This window comes from Phyllostomus hastatus, unplaced genomic scaffold (genome assembly GCF_019186645.2).
Source record: "Phyllostomus hastatus isolate PE091 unplaced genomic scaffold, TTU_PhHast_1.1 phas_scaffold_21, whole genome shotgun sequence".
Lineage (NCBI taxonomy): Eukaryota > Metazoa > Chordata > Mammalia > Chiroptera > Phyllostomidae > Phyllostomus > Phyllostomus hastatus.
The window spans coordinates 28,193,010-28,212,300 of NW_025334017.1; the positions used below are offsets into that span (position 1 = coordinate 28,193,010).

At 34.2% G+C, this 19,291-nt stretch overlaps 1 protein-coding gene across 1 annotated transcript in view; it reads right to left on the reverse strand.

Moving 5' to 3' along the window:
* Nucleotides 1–992: 992 nt before the first annotated feature.
* EIF3E (eukaryotic translation initiation factor 3 subunit E) overlaps nt 993–19,291 on the reverse strand; it is a 49,635-nt gene continuing 31,336 nt past the window's right edge. The window contains exons 10-13 of the mRNA XM_045861594.1: nt 18,068–18,177; nt 3,274–3,376; nt 2,837–2,971; nt 993–1,182 (exon numbers count right to left, since the gene is read on the reverse strand). Coding sequence (XP_045717550.1) covers nt 1,144–1,182; nt 2,837–2,971; nt 3,274–3,376; nt 18,068–18,177 — 387 coding nt within the window. The 3' untranslated portion in view covers nt 993–1,143. The remainder of the gene's footprint in view (nt 1,183–2,836; nt 2,972–3,273; nt 3,377–18,067; nt 18,178–19,291) is intronic.

Here is a 19,291-nt window from a genome sequence, read left to right on the forward strand (position 1 = left end):
TTTGTACCACCCTTGAAAACAGATTTGTTTTTGGACTGGCTTTTTAGTTAAGAAACCAAAGAGATAATCAAACCACTCTGTGTAAAGGAGTCCCAATTGGGGCTTTAATATACTTCTTAAATATCTTGAGTATGCAGTAAACTCTATGGGTATATTTAAAATATTTAAGGAGGCATTTATAAAATTCAATGTAGACTATTTAGTCTCTGTAGTTGCCTAATGAATGACTAAGGAGCCATTCTAATAAATTAAGAAACAGCAGCTTTATATGCAAGCCCCAAAATGAAAACCAAAATACCCTTCAATAGAATGGGGTTAAGCATGTGGTACATCAGTATCATGGAATACAACTTAGCAATACAAAGGAAGGAACTACTGGTATGTCCGACGACTTGGACAGATATCAAAGGCATTATGATGGGTAGAAAAAGTTAATTTCAAATGTGACACAAAATTCCATTTCCATAACATTCTTGTAATAACAAAATTATAGAGATGAGGAACAGATTAGTGGTTCCCAAGGGTTAGAGTATGTGGGGATAGTGAGGGGTATGTGTGGCTACAAAGAGGTAACATGAAGGAGATCTTCATGATGATGAAAGTTCGAGTCACACACATTGTACCAATGCCAATACCCTGGCTGATAGTGTACCACAGTAACATAAAGTAAAAATAGTGGGGGAAACTAGGCTTAAGTTACATGAGCCCTCTCTATACTATTTTTGCAACTTCCTGTGAATCTATAATTATTCCAAAATAAAAAGTTAAGCCCTGGCCAGGTAGCTCAGTTGGTTAGAGCATTGTCCCGATGTGCCAAAGTTGCAGGTTTGATCTCTGGTTGGGGCACTACAGGAAACAACCAATGAATACATAAATAAGTAGAACAACAAAACGATGTTTCTCTCTCTCTCCCCCTTCCTTTCTCCCTAAAAAAAACCAGAAAACAACAAAAAAACACACATAAAGTTGTATACACAAAGAAGTCCACAAGATAATGAAATAGCCAATTTTATTCAATTCTCCAAAATTTATACTCAATATGTTGTTTCTAAAATGTACGTCACCATTTATACAATGATAATGGATTTATTGTTTCATCTTTCCTTAATAGGTTTTTGTTTCTGGTCTTTTCTTTACAGTTCTTCAATAGAAGCCAGAGTCTTGAGTTGCCCAGTTAGGAGCCTAGAATAAATAAAAAAATAAAAAATAAATTAAAAAAAAAACAGGGCGAAAAGAAAGTATTTTCTGAAAAAAATGCAGAAAAAAGTGATATTAACATTTCCTGTTAGCGTCATTCCTGCCAAACCATTCTAAGATTTTAACAACCACTGAAATTACTAAAGGTCAGATGTTCCACCCTGACGAAATACACACATCCAAATACCATCTGATATTTTTGACCAATTACAAAGTATAACAATGAAAATAGCACCAATATTACACCAAAAATCAATATGAATTTATCTAAAGCACATAAAAACCCATTATATATAGGAGTTATTTTTCAGGCTCAGTTATTCGAGACTTGGTTGGAATAGGCATTGACAATAATTTCCTAATTCACCCTTCTCTTTTGAAATTGAAGGATTATTCTAAGGACACAAACCTGTTGTAAACCTTAACCAAAAGAGGTCCTTGAATGTTCTGCAGCTGCTTCTAAAAAACTTTCTATCCTCCAGTTACACATAAACACAATGGCTAAAAAGCATTAAAAGTGGTATGGGATTCCAAAATTAAAAATCCATCCAAGTTATTTTAATATCTAATTATAGGATCCCAATTAAAAAGAGAAATGTATTTTTGACATAGTTCAATATATCTGATAAAATAAAAATTTAAAATAGATACAATAAAAATCAATATTCTGCAGAAGTGTTCCTTTAGATTTAAAAGAATACACATTTCAAGCACTTGAAAAAGCGCCACACATGGAGGTTATCGTCAGCCAGTGTCAAAATCTTGTGTTGAAAACCCTGAGGAAATGAGTTAATAAAGTCACAAGGGAAGAGTAAAAGGGAAAAAACACAGTTATAATAAACTAGGAAACACTTAATTTTTTTCCGTTTACTTAACTACTGCAAATATTATATTAGGTTGGCCAAAAAGTTCATTTGGTTTTTCCGTAAGATGGCTCTGATAGCACTTAGTTGTCTGTAATTTCATTCAAACTTTGTTAAATTGTGTTGTGCCAGCAGTCATATCAACATGCAATTAAAAAAAAAACTTATCAAAACTGGTAGATATTTGTGTAGACATTTTAATATTGAGATGGAAGAAAAACACAATGTTTTGGGCATATTACGCCTTATTATCTCAAGAAAGGTAAAAATGCAACTGAAAAAAAAAAAAGAAAAAGATTTGTGCAGTGTATAGAAAAGGTGTTGTGACTGATCAAGGGTATCAAAAGTGGTTTATGAAGTTTTGTGCTGGAGATTTCTCACTGGACGATGCTACACAGTTGGGTAGAGCAGCTGAAGTTGACAGCAATCAAATTGAGACATTAACTGAGAATGATCAACGTTCGACTACCAAAGAGATACTCAACAACTCAAAATATCCAAATCAACAGCTATTCATGAAAATAAAAAATGTGTCTTTTATGGGGGGGGGGGGACAAAAACAAAACCAAACCATACAGACTTTTTGGCCAACCCAGTAATACATCTAAGAAAAATTCTTTTCAGTTTATTAATTTCTTAAACAAAATAATCATATACTTAACAAACAGAAATACAAAATCAGATATAGCTGCGATTAGTATGTTTCTCAAGTCCATGTAACAATTATGTCACATTGTTGCTAAATTCATACAGAATAGAAAATATGTGGTTCTTACCTCTGACCTACTATTCTGATTAAGTTTCTTCTCAATATTCATGGCCAACATCTGGCTTCTAAATGAAAGGCTTTTGGTCTTTTCAATCACTTGCTGATAGGGTGAGACTGCATTGTTACCCATAACGACATGACCCTAAAATAAGACAGAGGAAAATTGATCCTGTAATGTTAATGACCAAGTTTCCCAGGCAAGTCATAAGCATGACATCACAACAATACATGATTGTTGCATGTATTTTTATGCACTGTGGAGAGGTGACAAAATTCACCCAGTAACAAAAAAAATTGGAGGTTGCTGTTGCCTTCAAAGAACTAGTATACATTAAAACGAAACAAATTTTTAATGGAAATGTCTTAATAAATATTAAGGAAAAAGCATAAAATAGCCAGCAACTGGTATCTAGAGTATGTAGGATAGTTAATATAAATACTCACTAATTTAGAATCAATTTTGGCATCCAGTCGTGCATTTCTAATCAAATTTACAATCCACCTTTCAGCTTCTTCTGGAGTCATATTCAGTTTATCTGCCAACATGCTAATGAAAAAGGTAAAAATGGCATTAAGTCCAAATTTGACCCACACTCTGCATACAGATTTTTAGGTGTTTATGGGCTAATTTCTCTTTAACATTATAACTCTTAATAAATGCATTGTTCATGTTTATGCATGACATATCCCATTTCACCAACCAGAGTGTAAGATTCTTAAAGGGAGGGCACCACATTCTGCATACTAGTAATCCTTCTGGCTTCTAGAAAAGTACCTTACACTTATCAGGAGCTCAACTAATAATAATCGAAGGGAGAAAATGTTTTACAATGTATAATGATTACAGAAATTAAAGCTACTACAAGGAGCAAGATATACTGAAAAGCATAACTAACACTCAAGGCTGCTGTGTATGTTTGTGTTGTAAATTCTGAGAGCACTCCCTAGCATTGTGTATCATTGTATAACCTAAATGGTCACTGAATTTAAGAAAAAACAGGTATGCGTTTGTGCACGCACACATACAGCATGAGGGAGGGGTGAAGGTGACAGACACCAAGAACCTGATATCAACCAATCTGCATTTAATTTTTTCAATTTATGGTCAGGTTGAAAAGAGGCCATTTCAGGGCTTATTGTAATAGGACTAATTGCCAGCACCAGCCCTGGTAGTAGGTTAGTAGGTCAGTCAGTCAGAGAGTTGATAGAAGCTCTCTGTGTATCTATGTTTGCACATACAGTATCTAAGCATGTAGTAGTATACATACATGACATGCATAGTAGGTCAATCAGGTGATAGAGGAGTACGTTTGCACGTACAGTATCTAAAAGCATGTAGTATACATACATGCATAGTAGGCCAGTCAGCTGACGGAAGAGAATCTACATCCGCATGCACAGTATGTAGGAGCATAAAGTAGACCTACATGCATATATGGATGTTTAAACACAAACATTAACTGTCCCCTTTTCTCCTGTCTTCACTGAAGATACTGCATTTGGCAGGCCTTCTAATATTATCACTGGTTTCATAAAAACAGCTAGAATATCAGTAACAAAATCATTCCCAATTATAATATAAATATTCAAGATACTGGCAATCCTATGATTATGTAATTTTAGAGTTCCTGACCCAAATGTAACTAACCTACCTAGTTAATAAAAATACCTTTATGTGACTAATATAATCTGTACTATCTCTATTTTGTAAGTTTATTGAGAAAGAATATAATTTCATTCAAAATGTCAAAATTAAGTTAGGTTATCAATAGAATCATTACAAATTAAATTACAAACTAAATCTATGAAGATATAAATCATTTAAAATTTAACCTTAAAATATGCTTGGAGTTAAAAACATCACATTGATGAATATGAGCCAACTCAACCATAAAACCCCCTGGATTTATGTGGCAAAATTGGGTTGTTTTTATGACTAATTTCTTTGTAAGTACACATTCTCAGGAAATATACTCAATCTATGAGCATTATTTCAATTTCAAGGGCAGATTTCATTTTATTATTTTTATCACTGTTCTCTAATTAAACCTCATTTTATTCAAGCTACTAAAAATAGGGGATGTGTGTCACTTTAACAAACAGGCATTTTTCTGACTAGGAAAAATTCCTGCAGCTGTTGTTTCCAGTGGCTTCCCAACAAACCCCTTGTGCTTCCTGTTGGTTCCTAACTTATTTTAGAGGTGTGTAAATTTCATACTCTTCTGCACTGCTGCAGTGAGCCAATGTCTGACACTTTTACCTGAAGCTGCTACTCTAAAGGTAAAAGAACAGATTTTCTGAAACATACTCATTATTTTATCACTTCCTATAGCAATTTATCTTTTGTATGCCTCCTGCATCTCCCAAAATACAACTTTTTAAAGTAAGCCAAGGCCATTTTACTCTGAAAAGCACAAACAAAACTAAGTATCTTAAAACTCCAATTTTCAAGATCTCTATATGTTCTACGTTTTAAAAGAAGAGCCGTTGGTCAGTGTCAACCCATACACCAAAAGGTTGCAGGTTAGATCCTCAGTTGGGATGCGTACAGGAGGCAACCGACTGGTGTTTCTCTCGCCCCCTGCCACCCTAAAATCAGTACATATATCCTCAGTTGAAGATTCATAAAAAAAAAAAAACTTCTTAAAAAAAAAATCATCCCAAGTTATTAATTTTGAGTGGTTGCTATTATAGAATTTTCTTTTAATTATAATATAAATCAGTTTATGAAGGCTGTTTAAGTAATTAAAATTATATTCAAACATTCAGTCTTGAAGACCAGGTCACCAAATTTCTCTTTTTGCTATGCATTTCCAATTGAAAAGTCTTATCAATTATCTCTTTAACAATGGCCTCTTATGTAAATTTCTTACCAAATCTACTCCCACCTTGAAAGACTTTCCTCTCCACCACCCATACTAAGCCTCTTGGTTCATTAAACATGTCCTCTTTTTAAACACTTCAGGGCTCTTGCACATGATACTTCTGTCTTCACCCAACTTTTTCTTCACTTAACTTTATTTTGTTACCTGTGTCTCAGCTTGGAAGCCTTCCAAGACACCTCTCCCAACCATGACATAATTGTCTCATGCTTTCATAGCCCGTATTTTTTTATGGCATTCATAACAGCTGTAGTTGTTTTGTTGAACATTTGCTTTCATGATAGATTGTATATGTAACCCAAGAGCAATGCATAATGGCTTCCTTTTTCATTGCTATATATCCAGCAATTAGCACAATGGCCAGTACACAGGAGGCAATGAATACATATTTACTGTTTGGTTCCTACCCTAATCACTACTCTAGTTCAGGCTCCATTACTATGAACTAGTTCTCCAACTAATCTACCTCTTGAGTATCTCCTTAATCCATTTTACATAGTTGTCAGTTAGCTCTAACCCAACAAACCAGTTTATCCCCAAATACCTTTCAAAACTTTAACAGAGCCCTCTACTGAAACAATACAATTCAAATTTCTAAGTTTCTCATTCATGGCTGTCTGAAATTGAGCTATAATCTAACTTTCCAACCTCCCATTTTTCTCCTTCATAAATACCATATGCCAGCCAAACCAAAACAATTCCTTGTCATTTATTCAACAAAATATGAACTGTGTTAGATCTGGTGACAAAATACAGTCTGTTCCCCACCTGTTGGGAAGTAGGGAAACAATCACCCAATTCCTCAAATATATAAAAGATTTTAAGTGTAATGAAAAGTAGAAGGAGCTGCATGAACTGTGAAGGGTTTACCAGTTCTAGCCTTGGAGGTTTAGGGACAGCTTATCAAAGAAAATATTTAAGGTCAGATATTAAGATAAAATAAAGAAAATTCTATTCTATATAACTCCACTTAGAATTCTCCATCCTTTCTATTTCTTTACATCCATGTTCTAAATCTCCTATTTCAATATGGCTGCGGCAATCTGGCAACATGCATCAAGATCCATAAATGTCTACGTGTTCTGACCTATAATTCCACTTCAGGGATTTAGTGTTTTGCATTGTTTGTAGGTCCTTTACTTATTGAATCAAGTCAAAGAAAAACTTGAAATAAGGCCCTTGAAGTATAAATAAGTTATTAATGAAATATCAAGTTATCCAGGCTACCAATCACTCTGAGAGTGAATTAAAGAATGTGGCAGTAGAGCAGGTTCTTTTAATAGAAAAATACAGTGAAAGAAATTAGGGAAAAAATCCAATTTATCTTACATTCTATTGATTTTATGCAAAAATAGTAAAGATTTCAAAATAAAATGTTATATACTATTAGAGCTTAAAATACAAAAAGTTTCCTTATGCTACTCTACACCATGCTTATCTTGTGTTACTTAAAACTAATTGTTTATCAATAGCTAAAAGACAATATGTATCAAAATGCAGAACTTCTGAGAAAAATATTCAATTCAATCTAGACTTTAAACACAAAAATAAGTTCCAAATTATTTTTAGAGTTAAAAATCTCAACCTTGTCTATAAGCAGTATAAGCAGACATTTAAACATTCTGTGCAAATCTTATGCTCATCTTTTAATTGACTAACTCTCTACTCAAGTGACACAACATGACAGATAATATGTTAAATAAGAAATATACAGGAATGACAAAAGACCTCAAATTGTCAAAGCAATTTTGAGAAAGATGAACAAAGCTGAAGGCATCACACTTCCTGATTTCAAATTGTATAACAAAGCTATAGTTATCAAAACAGTATGATCTTGCATTAAATAGACATAACGGAACAGAATAGAGAGTTTCTTTAGAGCAAAGGAAAGTAACAACAAAATAAAAAGAATCTACCAAATGGGAGAAAATATTGCAAGCAGGTTAACATACATATAAGGAGCTCATACAACTCAATAGCAAAAACTCAAATACTTTGATTTAAAAAATGGGCACAGGACCAGGTAGACATTTTTCCAAAGAAGACACACAGAAAGCCAAAAGATCTGTGAAAAAGTGCTCAACATACTTAATTATCAGGGAAACAAGTCAAAACTAAGAGATATCATCTTACACAAAATGGCTATTATCAAAAAGACAAGAAATAACAAGTGTGGCAAGAATTTGAACAAAAGGGAATCCCTGTACACTGTTGGAAAAGTAAACTGGTGCAACCACTATGGAGGTTCCTTAAATAACTAAAAAACGAACTACCAAATGATCCAGCAATTCTGCTTATGGATATTTATCTGAATGAAGCAAAAAAAACCTGACATAAATGGTAAATGCACACGCATGCTCACTGCAGCATTATTTACAATAGCCAAGACACAGAAGCACACTAAGTGCCCACAGATAGATGAATGGAATAAAGAAAATGTGAGATGCACGCACTCACACATGAATATTATTCAGCCATTAAACAGTAAAATCTTTCTATTTGCAACATGTATGGATCTTGAGGGCATTGTGCTATGTGAAGTCAGTCAAACAGAAAAAAAACAAATGCCATATGATTTCACTTATGTGTGGAATCTAACAAAAACAAAAAGCCAAAAACTAAGCTCCAAGATACAAAGAACAAATGGTGGTTGCCAGAGGTGGGGGTGGAGAGTTGGGGAAAATGGGTAAAAAGGTACAAACTTCTAGTTACAAAATAAGTAAGGGGATGTAATGTACAGCATGATGATTATAGTTAATAATCCTTATCATATGTTTGAAAGTTGCCAGATAGATCTTAAAAGCTCTCATTAGAAGAACAAAAAATTCTAACTATGTGTGATCAACTCCTTAAACAAATGTTAATAACTACTTATTGTGGTCATTTCAAAATATAAACAAATAGAATTATTTTGTATACCTGAAACTAATATAATGTTATATGTCAATTTATAATTCACTAAAAATAAAAACTACTATTAATAGCCTTGTAAAAACTTAAGTTATTCCATCAGTAAATACATCTTAAGTTATTACAACTTAAGTAAATACAACTTAAGTTATTACATCAGTATTTATTACAGTAAAATAAAAGCACAGTTTGAAGATACTGAAAAAATCTCAGTATGCAGCACAAAAACAGAGATGAAAAACGGGAGAAAAAAAGAAAAGGATAGTCCAGGAAGTCCAATACCAACCAACAAGAGTTCCAGAAAAAATAGTCACTGAATATGCACACAAAATATCATTGAAGCAATAATTCAAAAAAACTTCTCAAAACTAGACAGGCCAAGTTTCCAAATTAAAAGGATCCAGTATGAAGAATTAAACTGCACCTATACATACTAAGGTTTATCACTGTGAACAAAGAAAAAAATCCTCCAGATTTCTAGAGAGGGAAACAAAAGCACATAAAAGATCAGGAATAAAAATGGTTTCTGACTTCTATAACAAGATGAAAAAGGTTGAAAATCATGCAATAGAACGTCTCCAAAATTCTGGAATAAAGTAGTTTTTAACCTAGAATACACTGCTTTGTAATATTTTATGTGAAATATGAGAACAAAATAGACATTTTTAGATGTGAAAAGATTTATCTCCAAAGTACCCTTCCTTATAAAGTTATTAAAGGATATGTCTTACCAAAATATAATAGTAAACCAAGAAAAGGAAGACATTATAATGTCCAGGAAACTTGAGCTAACAGGAGATAAGGCAAAGGGAATCCCTGGGACAAACACTGGGTTGGCCAAAAGGTTTGTTTGTTTTTTCCATAAGATGACCCCAGCAGTGCTTAGTTGCCTTTAACTTCATTTGAAACAATTTTGTTAGACTGCATTGTAACAGCTGTCACATTACTGTGCATTTAAAAAAATACTTATCAAAACTGGTGCATTTCGCCCTGGCTGGTGTAGCTCAGTGGATTGAGTGCGGGCTGTGAACCAAAGTGTTGCAGGTTCAATTCCCAGTCAGGGCACATGCCTGGGTTGCAGGCCATGACCCCCAGCAATCACACATTGATGTTTTTCTCCCTCTCCCTCTCCCCTTCCCCCTCCCCTCCCCCTCTCCCCCTCTCTCTCCCTCCCTCCCCTCTCTAAAAATAAATAAATAAAATCTTAAAAAAAAAAAAAAACTGGTGAATTTCTGTATAGCCGTTTTAATACTGAAAATGGAAGAAAAGTAACATTTTAGGTATATTATGCTTTATTATTTCATAAAAGGTAAAAATGGAACTGAAACGTAAAAAAAAGTTTTGTGCAGTGTATGGAGAGGGAGCTATGACTGATCGAAAGTGTCAAAAGTGGTATATAACATTTATTGTTCACAATTAATGCCTTGATTTGACCTCTGTCGACTTCTTCATCTACCCAACCATGGAATCCAGCAAAAAATCTCCAGCATGAAACTTCACAAACCACTTTTGACATGTTCGACTAGTCACAGCACCTTTTCCATAGACTGCATAGTCTTTTGTTTATTTGTTTCACTTGCGTTTTTACCTTCCTTGAAATAATAAAGCATAATATGCCAAAAAATGTTGCGTATTTTCTTCTATCTGTGATATTAAAATGGCTGCATAAAAATTTTGATGGTTTTAAAAAATGCATGCTCATATGACAGCTGTCACAATACAATCTAACAAAATTGTCTCAAACAAAGTTAAAGACAACTGAGCACTACTAGAACCATTGTACAGAAAAAAAACGAATGAACTTTCTGGCCAACCCAACAGCTTATTCAAAGTACTGTAGTCCTTAATAAGGGTATGCTATGACACCTAATTAAATATAAGTGTTAAGTGTAGACTGTGTTTAACTGTAAGATCAGGAGAAAGAACAGGAGAAAATTGAGAAATGATTAATGCTGAGTGACAAGTTAAAATTTTCACTGAATTCTGTAGTATCTCACTAGTCAAAAAGGGTATTATTTTATAGTTAAAGCAATGCAATAATGGCTTTTGAAAAGCCATTATCTGAATGCGTGCCTTTCTATTCCTCTCTAATATTAGGAAGTACAATTATGAATATAAATTGCTACGTGGTAATAAGAACTTTAAGAAACATATTAAGGTAAAAAAATGTTAAAACAAGCAAAGTAGAATGACTCATAACTTAAAGAAATACAAGAGCAGTTGGCAAATTATTTTGTGAAAAGCCAAAACTAACCCGCTATTGGGAAATTATATTAATGTATGCTCCAACATGTTTATCATAGACATTCAAAATATTACTTCCATACTTTGTTTTTATCTAAAATTGAAAACGGATCCAAGAATTATTCTAGAACAGCTTTTAAATTTCAGACACACACCCTATCTGATAAACTACTCAGCTATACTAAATTGAATCCCACCACAGTAATCTTCTTTGACAGATGTTGCACACTCTATGGTAAACAGATTTGTAACTTATCCTACAAATCTATACAGTTGTATATAAACCAATAAAAACATTCTTGATATGCATTTTAATAAAGATATGACTATCACATGTGCCTACAGCCATTTAGTCAAGAAACCTATCAACAAAGAAATGTTCCAAATCATAAATGGAGAGAGTCACTTAATAAACAATCATGAGTTGTACAATAGTATTCCGTTTAACATTTGAAATCTGTCCACTGGAGTGAGGGTTGGGGCACAGGATGGTAGGAAGAGGCCAGAGACAAATCTTCCCCTTCCACGCTTAAAAAAAAACAAAACCAAAACCAAAAACAAAAAATGAATATCAAATAACTTTAAATTACAAACAGAGATAGGCCAGCATAAACTAGTTAATAGAGTAATTTGTCATTATTACGTAGTATAAACTGGAAAGAAGTCAGTCTACTTTGGGACTTAAAGATAATCCATTTAGAGAGTTATCAGGGTTCAATGAACCTTCATTCCAAATTACTTCTCTTATTTTCCAATATACAAATCATGTCCTAATTATAATTACTCTGTATTTTTCTTTAAAGCATCTATTATGGTTTATAATTTTATCTTTATTAGTATCTGTTTCTTCCTCTGGATTTTAAGCTCTGATGGTGTGGGTGCCCCTACTATCTTATCTACCCAATGCCTGGCCAGAAGACTTGTTCAATCACATTTGTGATATTTTCTTCTTGAACTGTACTAGTTATACTGTTATTAATTGTATCATAATTATCACACACAGTGTATTTACCCTCCTTATCAAGATGAACACTACCTTTTACAAAAGATTTTGCATATGCTTAAAAACACAAAGTAATAGGAATAGAGAACAGATGAGTGGTTGCCAGGGGTTAAGGAGAGGTAGCAGTGGTGGGAAGTGGGTATAGTCTGAAACAGAAACTTCGCCTCCTGTTACTGTGATGACAGAAATGTTCTGTGTATCTGAATGTATCAATGATATCAATATGCTGGTTGTGATGCTAGTTTGCAAGATGTTATCACTTTACAGTTACCACTATAAAGAACACAGGGCAATGTCTACTTCTTAGAACTGCTTGTGAATCTATCAAAATTGAATCATCTCAAAATAAATTGTATCAAAATTACATAGGAGCTTTAAAAAATACAGATGCCGAGATCCTCCATCCCCCAGGGAATATTTTACTTTTTTAGGGTTTGGGTTGAGTCATCTGTTATTTTTTTCTCACATATTTTTTAAAATTTCCTACTTGATCTAACATACAGTTAGGACTACAAATCACTAATTTAAAGCAATGGTTCACCCAAGTTTACTGCAAAAGAGTCAGTCACCTGGGAAGTTTTAAACCCAAATTCTCAAGCCCTGATCCCAGAGGTTCTGAACAGAAAGTCTAGTGAAGCCAGAAAAATCTATTTTTTTCAGTTTGGTTGTTAAGTTCTTCAGATGATTTTGATGTAGAGCTAGGTTTAAAAACCTCTAAATTAGATAATGATTTTTTAAAAAGATTTTATTTATTTTTAGAGAGAGAAAGGAGGGAGAGAGAAAGAGAGAGAGGGAGAGAGAGAGAGAGAGAGAGAGAGAGAGAGAGAGAGAGAGAGAGAGAGAGAGAGAGAGAGAGAACACATCATTAATGTGCGGTTGCTGGGGGCCGTGGCCTGCAACCCAGGCATGTGCCCTGACTGGGAATCGAACCTGCAATGCTTTGGTTCGCAGCCCGCGCTCAATCCACTGAGCTATGCCAGCCAGGGCAGATAATGATTTTTTAATGTATCATTTAAAGGTAAAACAAACTCAGTTGATTACTATCTTGTTGTTTGATGTTTGTCCTATTTCTAGAACTCCAACTTAAATGCTTATTAACATTATTTTCAGTCATATTCCTAACCCATTAAAAGCATGAAGAGATCTACTACCCCCAGGACTGAGTCCTACCAAATGAATACTGTTTCTTGAAACTTACGACCTGAGATCTCATTGTTGCTCTAAGAATATTTCTTTTTTCACATGAAGTTACTTTCTGCTCTGCTCCTAGCTTCCTAATTCTTTATATACTAAAGATATTAAACCACTGATTTTTCACTCCATTACTCTAGCATAGTGATTTTCAACCTTTTTCATTTCATGGTGCACATACACTACTAAAATTCTGCAGCACACCAAATGTATATACATATATTCTTTGGCTGATATGACAAAAAATAGGTATAATTTTGATTCATTCATACTGCATGGCTATTGTTGTGTTGGCTGTTGTCTTTTTTTTTTTTTTTTAATTTGTCAATCTAAGAGAAAACAGATAGTAGCCCTGACTAAATAGTCAGGTACAGCACGCTTTAAAAATTATTGCGGCACACCGGTTGAACAATCGTTACTTTATCAGGTTGTAATTATAGACTTAAAACACTGTTAACCCGTACAGTGGTTTTCAACCCTGGATGTGTCTGGAATAACCATCCTTAAGCTACAATGCAGTAACCCCACTAAATATCATAGCATAGCATACTTAGAAAAATCTGACTCAGAAACTTTGGGTGCCTTCACGGACTCTGTAAACTAAAACTCAACAGAGATTCAGAGACACAGAGTTAAACAAATGACTTATGGTTTCCATTTTTATCCTCTGGCTCAAGTGATAAACTAATGACAAATTCACCTAAATTTATTATTTCTAAAAATATCAATTGTTAGCCCTGGCTGGCGTAGCTCAGTGGATTGAGCATGGGCTGTGAACCAAAGTGTTGCAGGTTCGACTCCCAGTCAGGGTACATGCCTGGGTTGCAGGCCATGACCCCCAGCAACTACACATTGATGTTTCTCTCTCTCTTTCTCCCTCCCTTCCCTCTCTAAAAATAAATAAATAAAATCTTTTAAAAAATATCAATTGTTCATGATGAAAAATAAGATTTCATAGTGAGGTGCAATGAATGTCAGAGAACTATCAGCCCAAGGCTCTGTCGTCAAGGATGACTTAAACAGCATACTGCCTGGGCGTTAAGTTTCCCAGCTACAATCAAGGAGGAGTCAGTGTTTTGTAGAACCATGTTTTCAGAACTACGTTTTCAGAACTGTTTCCAGGGTTCCAGAGGTGCCTTAGCAACCAGGATGGAAGCTGAATAAAGACACAGGGTAAAGGAGCTCTGATCTGATCTGCTCATGCATGTACAGCTGACCCTTAACAATACGGTGGGGAGGTGAGGGAGGGGGGAAGCCAGGTTAGGGGTGCCAATCCTCTGCACAAAAACCTACGTTTAACTTTTGACTCCCCAGAAGAGAGCTGACCAAACGCTTATCAATAACATAAACAACTGATTAACACACGTTCTGTATGTTATATGTATTATATACTGTGCTCTTACAATAAACTAGAAAAAATGTTATTAAGAAAATCAAAAGGAAAATACCTTCATAGTACTATACTGAAAAAAACCCTGCATATAAGTGGACCCATACAGTTCAAACTTGTGTTGTTCAAGGGTCAACTGCACATAAATGTACATACTCATATAATATTGTATTTGAAAACAAGTCATACACACAATTTAAAAACCACGGTTCTAGAAATTGAAACCTGAGCCACATTTAAAGTGCTCAAAGGCCACATGTGGCTACTGGCTACCATACTGAACAATGAAAAAATAAAACATTCCCATCAAGGTTCTACTGAAAAGGCATATGGTCCATGATTCAATGACAGTTGTTGTTGGACTAGAGCTCCCTATGATTTTTCCCAGCTCTAAAAGTCTTCCCTAATATATAAAGAAAATGCATTAACCTATGTATACAAAACCATCTAAGTTAGTAAAACATTCCACAGGTAGCCAAAAATGTTTAAACAAACTAAGGAAATACTATCACTGGAAGAGAAAATTTCTGGACTTTAGAAAAGACAACCTACTAAATCAGAGAAGGTATACACCAATGATACACCCCATGAAGGGTTAATATCCAACTCACAACACCAAAACAAACAAACATACAAACAAACAATCCAGTTATAAAATAGGCACAGGGCCAGAACAGACATATCTCTAAGGAGGACATACAAATGTCCAGCAGACATATAAAAGGACACTCAACACCACTAATTTAAGTAGGGAAATAAAAATTAAAACCACAATGAGACATCACCTAACACATGTCAGAATGGCTACCACCAATACATCAACGAACAAGTGCTGGCTAGGATGTGGAGAAAAGGAAACCCTTGCACGTTGTTGGTAGCACTGCAAATTGGAGCAGCCACTATGGAAAACAGCATGGCAGTTCCTCAAAAAATTAAAAATAGTACTAACATATGACCCAGTGACCTCACTTCTGGGTATTTATCTGAAAATACCCAAAACACAAAATTCAAAAAGATATATGCACCTCTCTGTTCATTGCAGTGTTATTTAAAATAGCTAAGATAGGACCCTGGCTGGTGTAGCTCAGTGGATTGAGCTCGGGCTGGGAACCAAAGTGTCCCAGGTTTGATTCCCAGCCAGGGTACATGCCTGGGTTGCAGGCCATAACCCCCAGCAACCGCACATTGATGTTTCTCTCTCTCTCTCTCTCTCTCTCTCTTTCTCTCTCTCTCCCCCTCTCCCTCTCTAGAAATAAATAAATAAAATCTTAAAAAATAAAATAAAATAAAATAAAATAGCTAAGATAGAGAAGCAACTCAAGTGTCCATGAACAGATAAAAGGATAGAAATGTGGTATACGCACACACACAAAGGAATATTGCCCAGCCACAAAAAAGAATAAAGTCTTACCATTTGCAACAACACAGGTGGACCTATCATGCTAAGTGAAATAAACAGATCAAGACAAATACCATATTTCACTTACACATGCAATCTAAAAAACAAAATAGACAAACAAAAAAGTAACAAACTCACGGATACAAAGAACAAACAGGTGGTCACCAGATGGGAGAAGCATTGGGGGAATGTGTGAAAAAGGTGAAGGAATTAAGAAGTACAACTTGGCAATTATAAAACAGTCACAGGAATGTAAAGTACAGCATAGGGAATATAGTTAGTAATATTGTAATAACTATGGTATGATGTCAGGTGGGTACTAGATTTGTCAAAGTGGTCACCTCATAGGGTATATAAATGTCTAATCATAATACTATGTTGTACACCTGAATCTAATTATCATATGCCAACAATAATTAAAAAATAAAATTTTTAAAAGAAAAAATAAAACTATACTGTTTTAAAAATTCATAGGTAATGATAATGCCATAAACTTTCATAGAAGCTGTCTCACTATATTGCCTTATTTGAGCTGCACATCTTTCATGATAGTACAAATACATTATTTATTTTACTGATAAAGAGGGTAAATTGAATCCCAGAGTAAATGAAAAGAATGAATACAAGGTCCCAGAGTTAATAAAAGGAACCTTGGAACAAACCTTCTTACTCATGGTGCCCTCAGAAGCATACACCAAGTGATAAAGTATTATCACAAACAAAAACATAAACTCACTAATACAAAGAAACGTATTTATTCCATAAATATTTATGAGCATCTATACTATACAAAGTAGACTAGGTGCTAAACATATAAAAAGAAAAATCTGCAAACCCTGCCCCCCCCAAACAAAACAAAACAAAAAACCCCAAATAGTGGATTGAGCGCGGGCTGCGAACCAAAGTGTCGCAGGTTCGATTCCCAGTCAGGGTACATGCCTGGGTTGAAGGCCATGACCCCAGCAACCGCATACTAATGTTTCTCTCTCTCTCTTTCTCCCTCTCTTCCCTCTCTAAAAATAAATAAATAAAATCTTAAAAAAAAAAAACCCAAATAAAAAAACTCCAAGTGACCAAATTCTAATGAAAAAATGGGGGAAAATTCAACAATAGAAACCAAAATATGAGCATCCTTTTCACAAGCCTGATTATAAATCTTAAAAAAAAAAAAGAAAGCCTGACAATGCTAGCATTCAGGTAGCTATTTATTTATTGTCCACCAGAGTCCCACACATAGGTATGATACGCCTATCTAGTATTTCACAATTTGCACACATTCTTTAAGAGTTTTTAAAATTATACGTCTGCTAGCTAATAGTAAAGTAGTAAAAAAAAAACTGAAGCCAAGGCTTCAATCCCCACAGGAAAAGTCCCACAATCACAATATACTTCTAGCTCTGAATAACCACTTCAGTTACAGTTCAATAAAATTAAGCAAACAAGTATGGATGCCTTAGTAAAAACAAATGTCGCTGAAGAAAAACTTTGGTCTACACACAATTCCTAAGAGGGAAACATTAACGTAGTAAGTTTTTAAATATTTATGGAGTATTTACTGTTTGACTTCATCTGTGGCCAAACTTCCCTGGTTATTTTTCAATTCTGATACATATAATTAGTTTCTAATGGGTTATGTGAGTTTCATATTTTTCCCAATACTTTTCTCACACAAAAGAGAACATTTCAACCAAAATTCACCATAATTTTTCCATGTTTCAACATTTTAAGATGTTACTAGAGTTTACTATATAAAAATTAAAATATATAATCAAATAAAACAAAATTCAATTAACTGAAATGACTACCAAATGTAGTCTTTTCAACAATATTTCAGATTTACTAAGGGCTAAATCCTTATTTGAATTTCTGTTGAAAACCATTCTAAAACTGGATACTTCTCTTTTATAACAACATATTAGTACTCTTAAAAAGTAACTGAGAATCATAATATTGCCTTGAAGTTATCATTTTCAAAAATCATGCTGTGCCACTCACGGAAGCCAAAACCGGTATTTTTTGAGTCCGTAGCAACCCAGTATTCAAACAAATGTTAGAATTTTTAATAAAGCTCTATCAAACTATTTCCTTTTTCTTCTAAAGCAAAGGGAAATAAGATAAAATCCAATTAACTTGAATCCTATAAAGTATAACTTCACAATACATGGAAATCTCCAAGAATTTAAAATTAGAAAACACTAATCACATCAGGATGTTCTTACTTAATGCTGATACACTGGTGAATTCGACAAAAAGTCTCAAATATGAAGAGACGAGCATTTTCAATAAAATCCTCAAGACAGGCCACCAAGAAGAAGTCATTCACAAGCACCTATGTTTATGAAATATAAAAGAAAAAACAAATCAATGGCCCTGACAAGCAATTTTCACTCGACTCAAAAACTTTTGTGTGTCTTACTCATTTTTCTATTCACTAGAACTCTCTCAACTAGTGTCACAAGTTCTATATCACAGCACTTTCTAGCACACTATGTTGAAGCCTCTAATAACTTAAGTAAACAAATGCTACAAAAAAAGAGGTAAGAACTGCAATGTTTCCTTCTTCCACTGATGACAGTGAGCAATCCTGTGACATGGTAGCTTTGTCCTGTCCTTTATCCTACATGCTCTGTAGACAGTGTATCTTTTCCAGCCACTTCAAATAGTTACAAATGGAGTAAACATATGCATGTTTCTATGACAGCAAGTAGATCTGAAAATCTACAAAGGAAAAAAATTCAAGGGGTGACTCCTATTTCACAGACGATAACATAATTAAAAGAGAACACTGTAATTTCAAGAACAGCAACCAAGTGCCCTTCTGCCTTAGCAAGGCCTACATACTTAGAATAACAGATACACACAAATATTTAATAATGTTGTATGACATGTTAATAATATTGATGACTATATAAACACACAGTCCACTGGATTATAACTTAAATTTTGTCCAATGTTTGATAATCGTCTCAGAGGTATATTTATATGATAATTTTCTCTTGCTTAGAAAAGTATCTTAGTCCTTCAACAAACTTGGCCCATTTCTGTGCTAACATGTGGGTTCAAAAATAAAATTGATGACTAGTAATTTGTGGATTTAATAAATGCATTTAACAGGTAAATTCCTAGATTCTTAAAACTTGAAAACCATCTTATTTAAAAAATCCATAAATCTAACTCTTTTGAATTGCTCTGAAGGTACTTCAGTTTCTACCAACCAAGAGAAGACATTGTGGTTACAAAAATCAAACTGTTAGCCTGACTGGATTATACCAAACATTAAATATTATCAGGTAAAAAATTATAAAAATAGGCTTACTTAAAAAAAGAAGATTTTATTCATCTATTTTTACAGAGGCGATGGGAAGGAAAAAGAGAGAGAAATATCAATGTGTGGTTGCCTCTTGCACGCCCCCTACTGGGGACCTGGCCTGCAACCCAGGCAA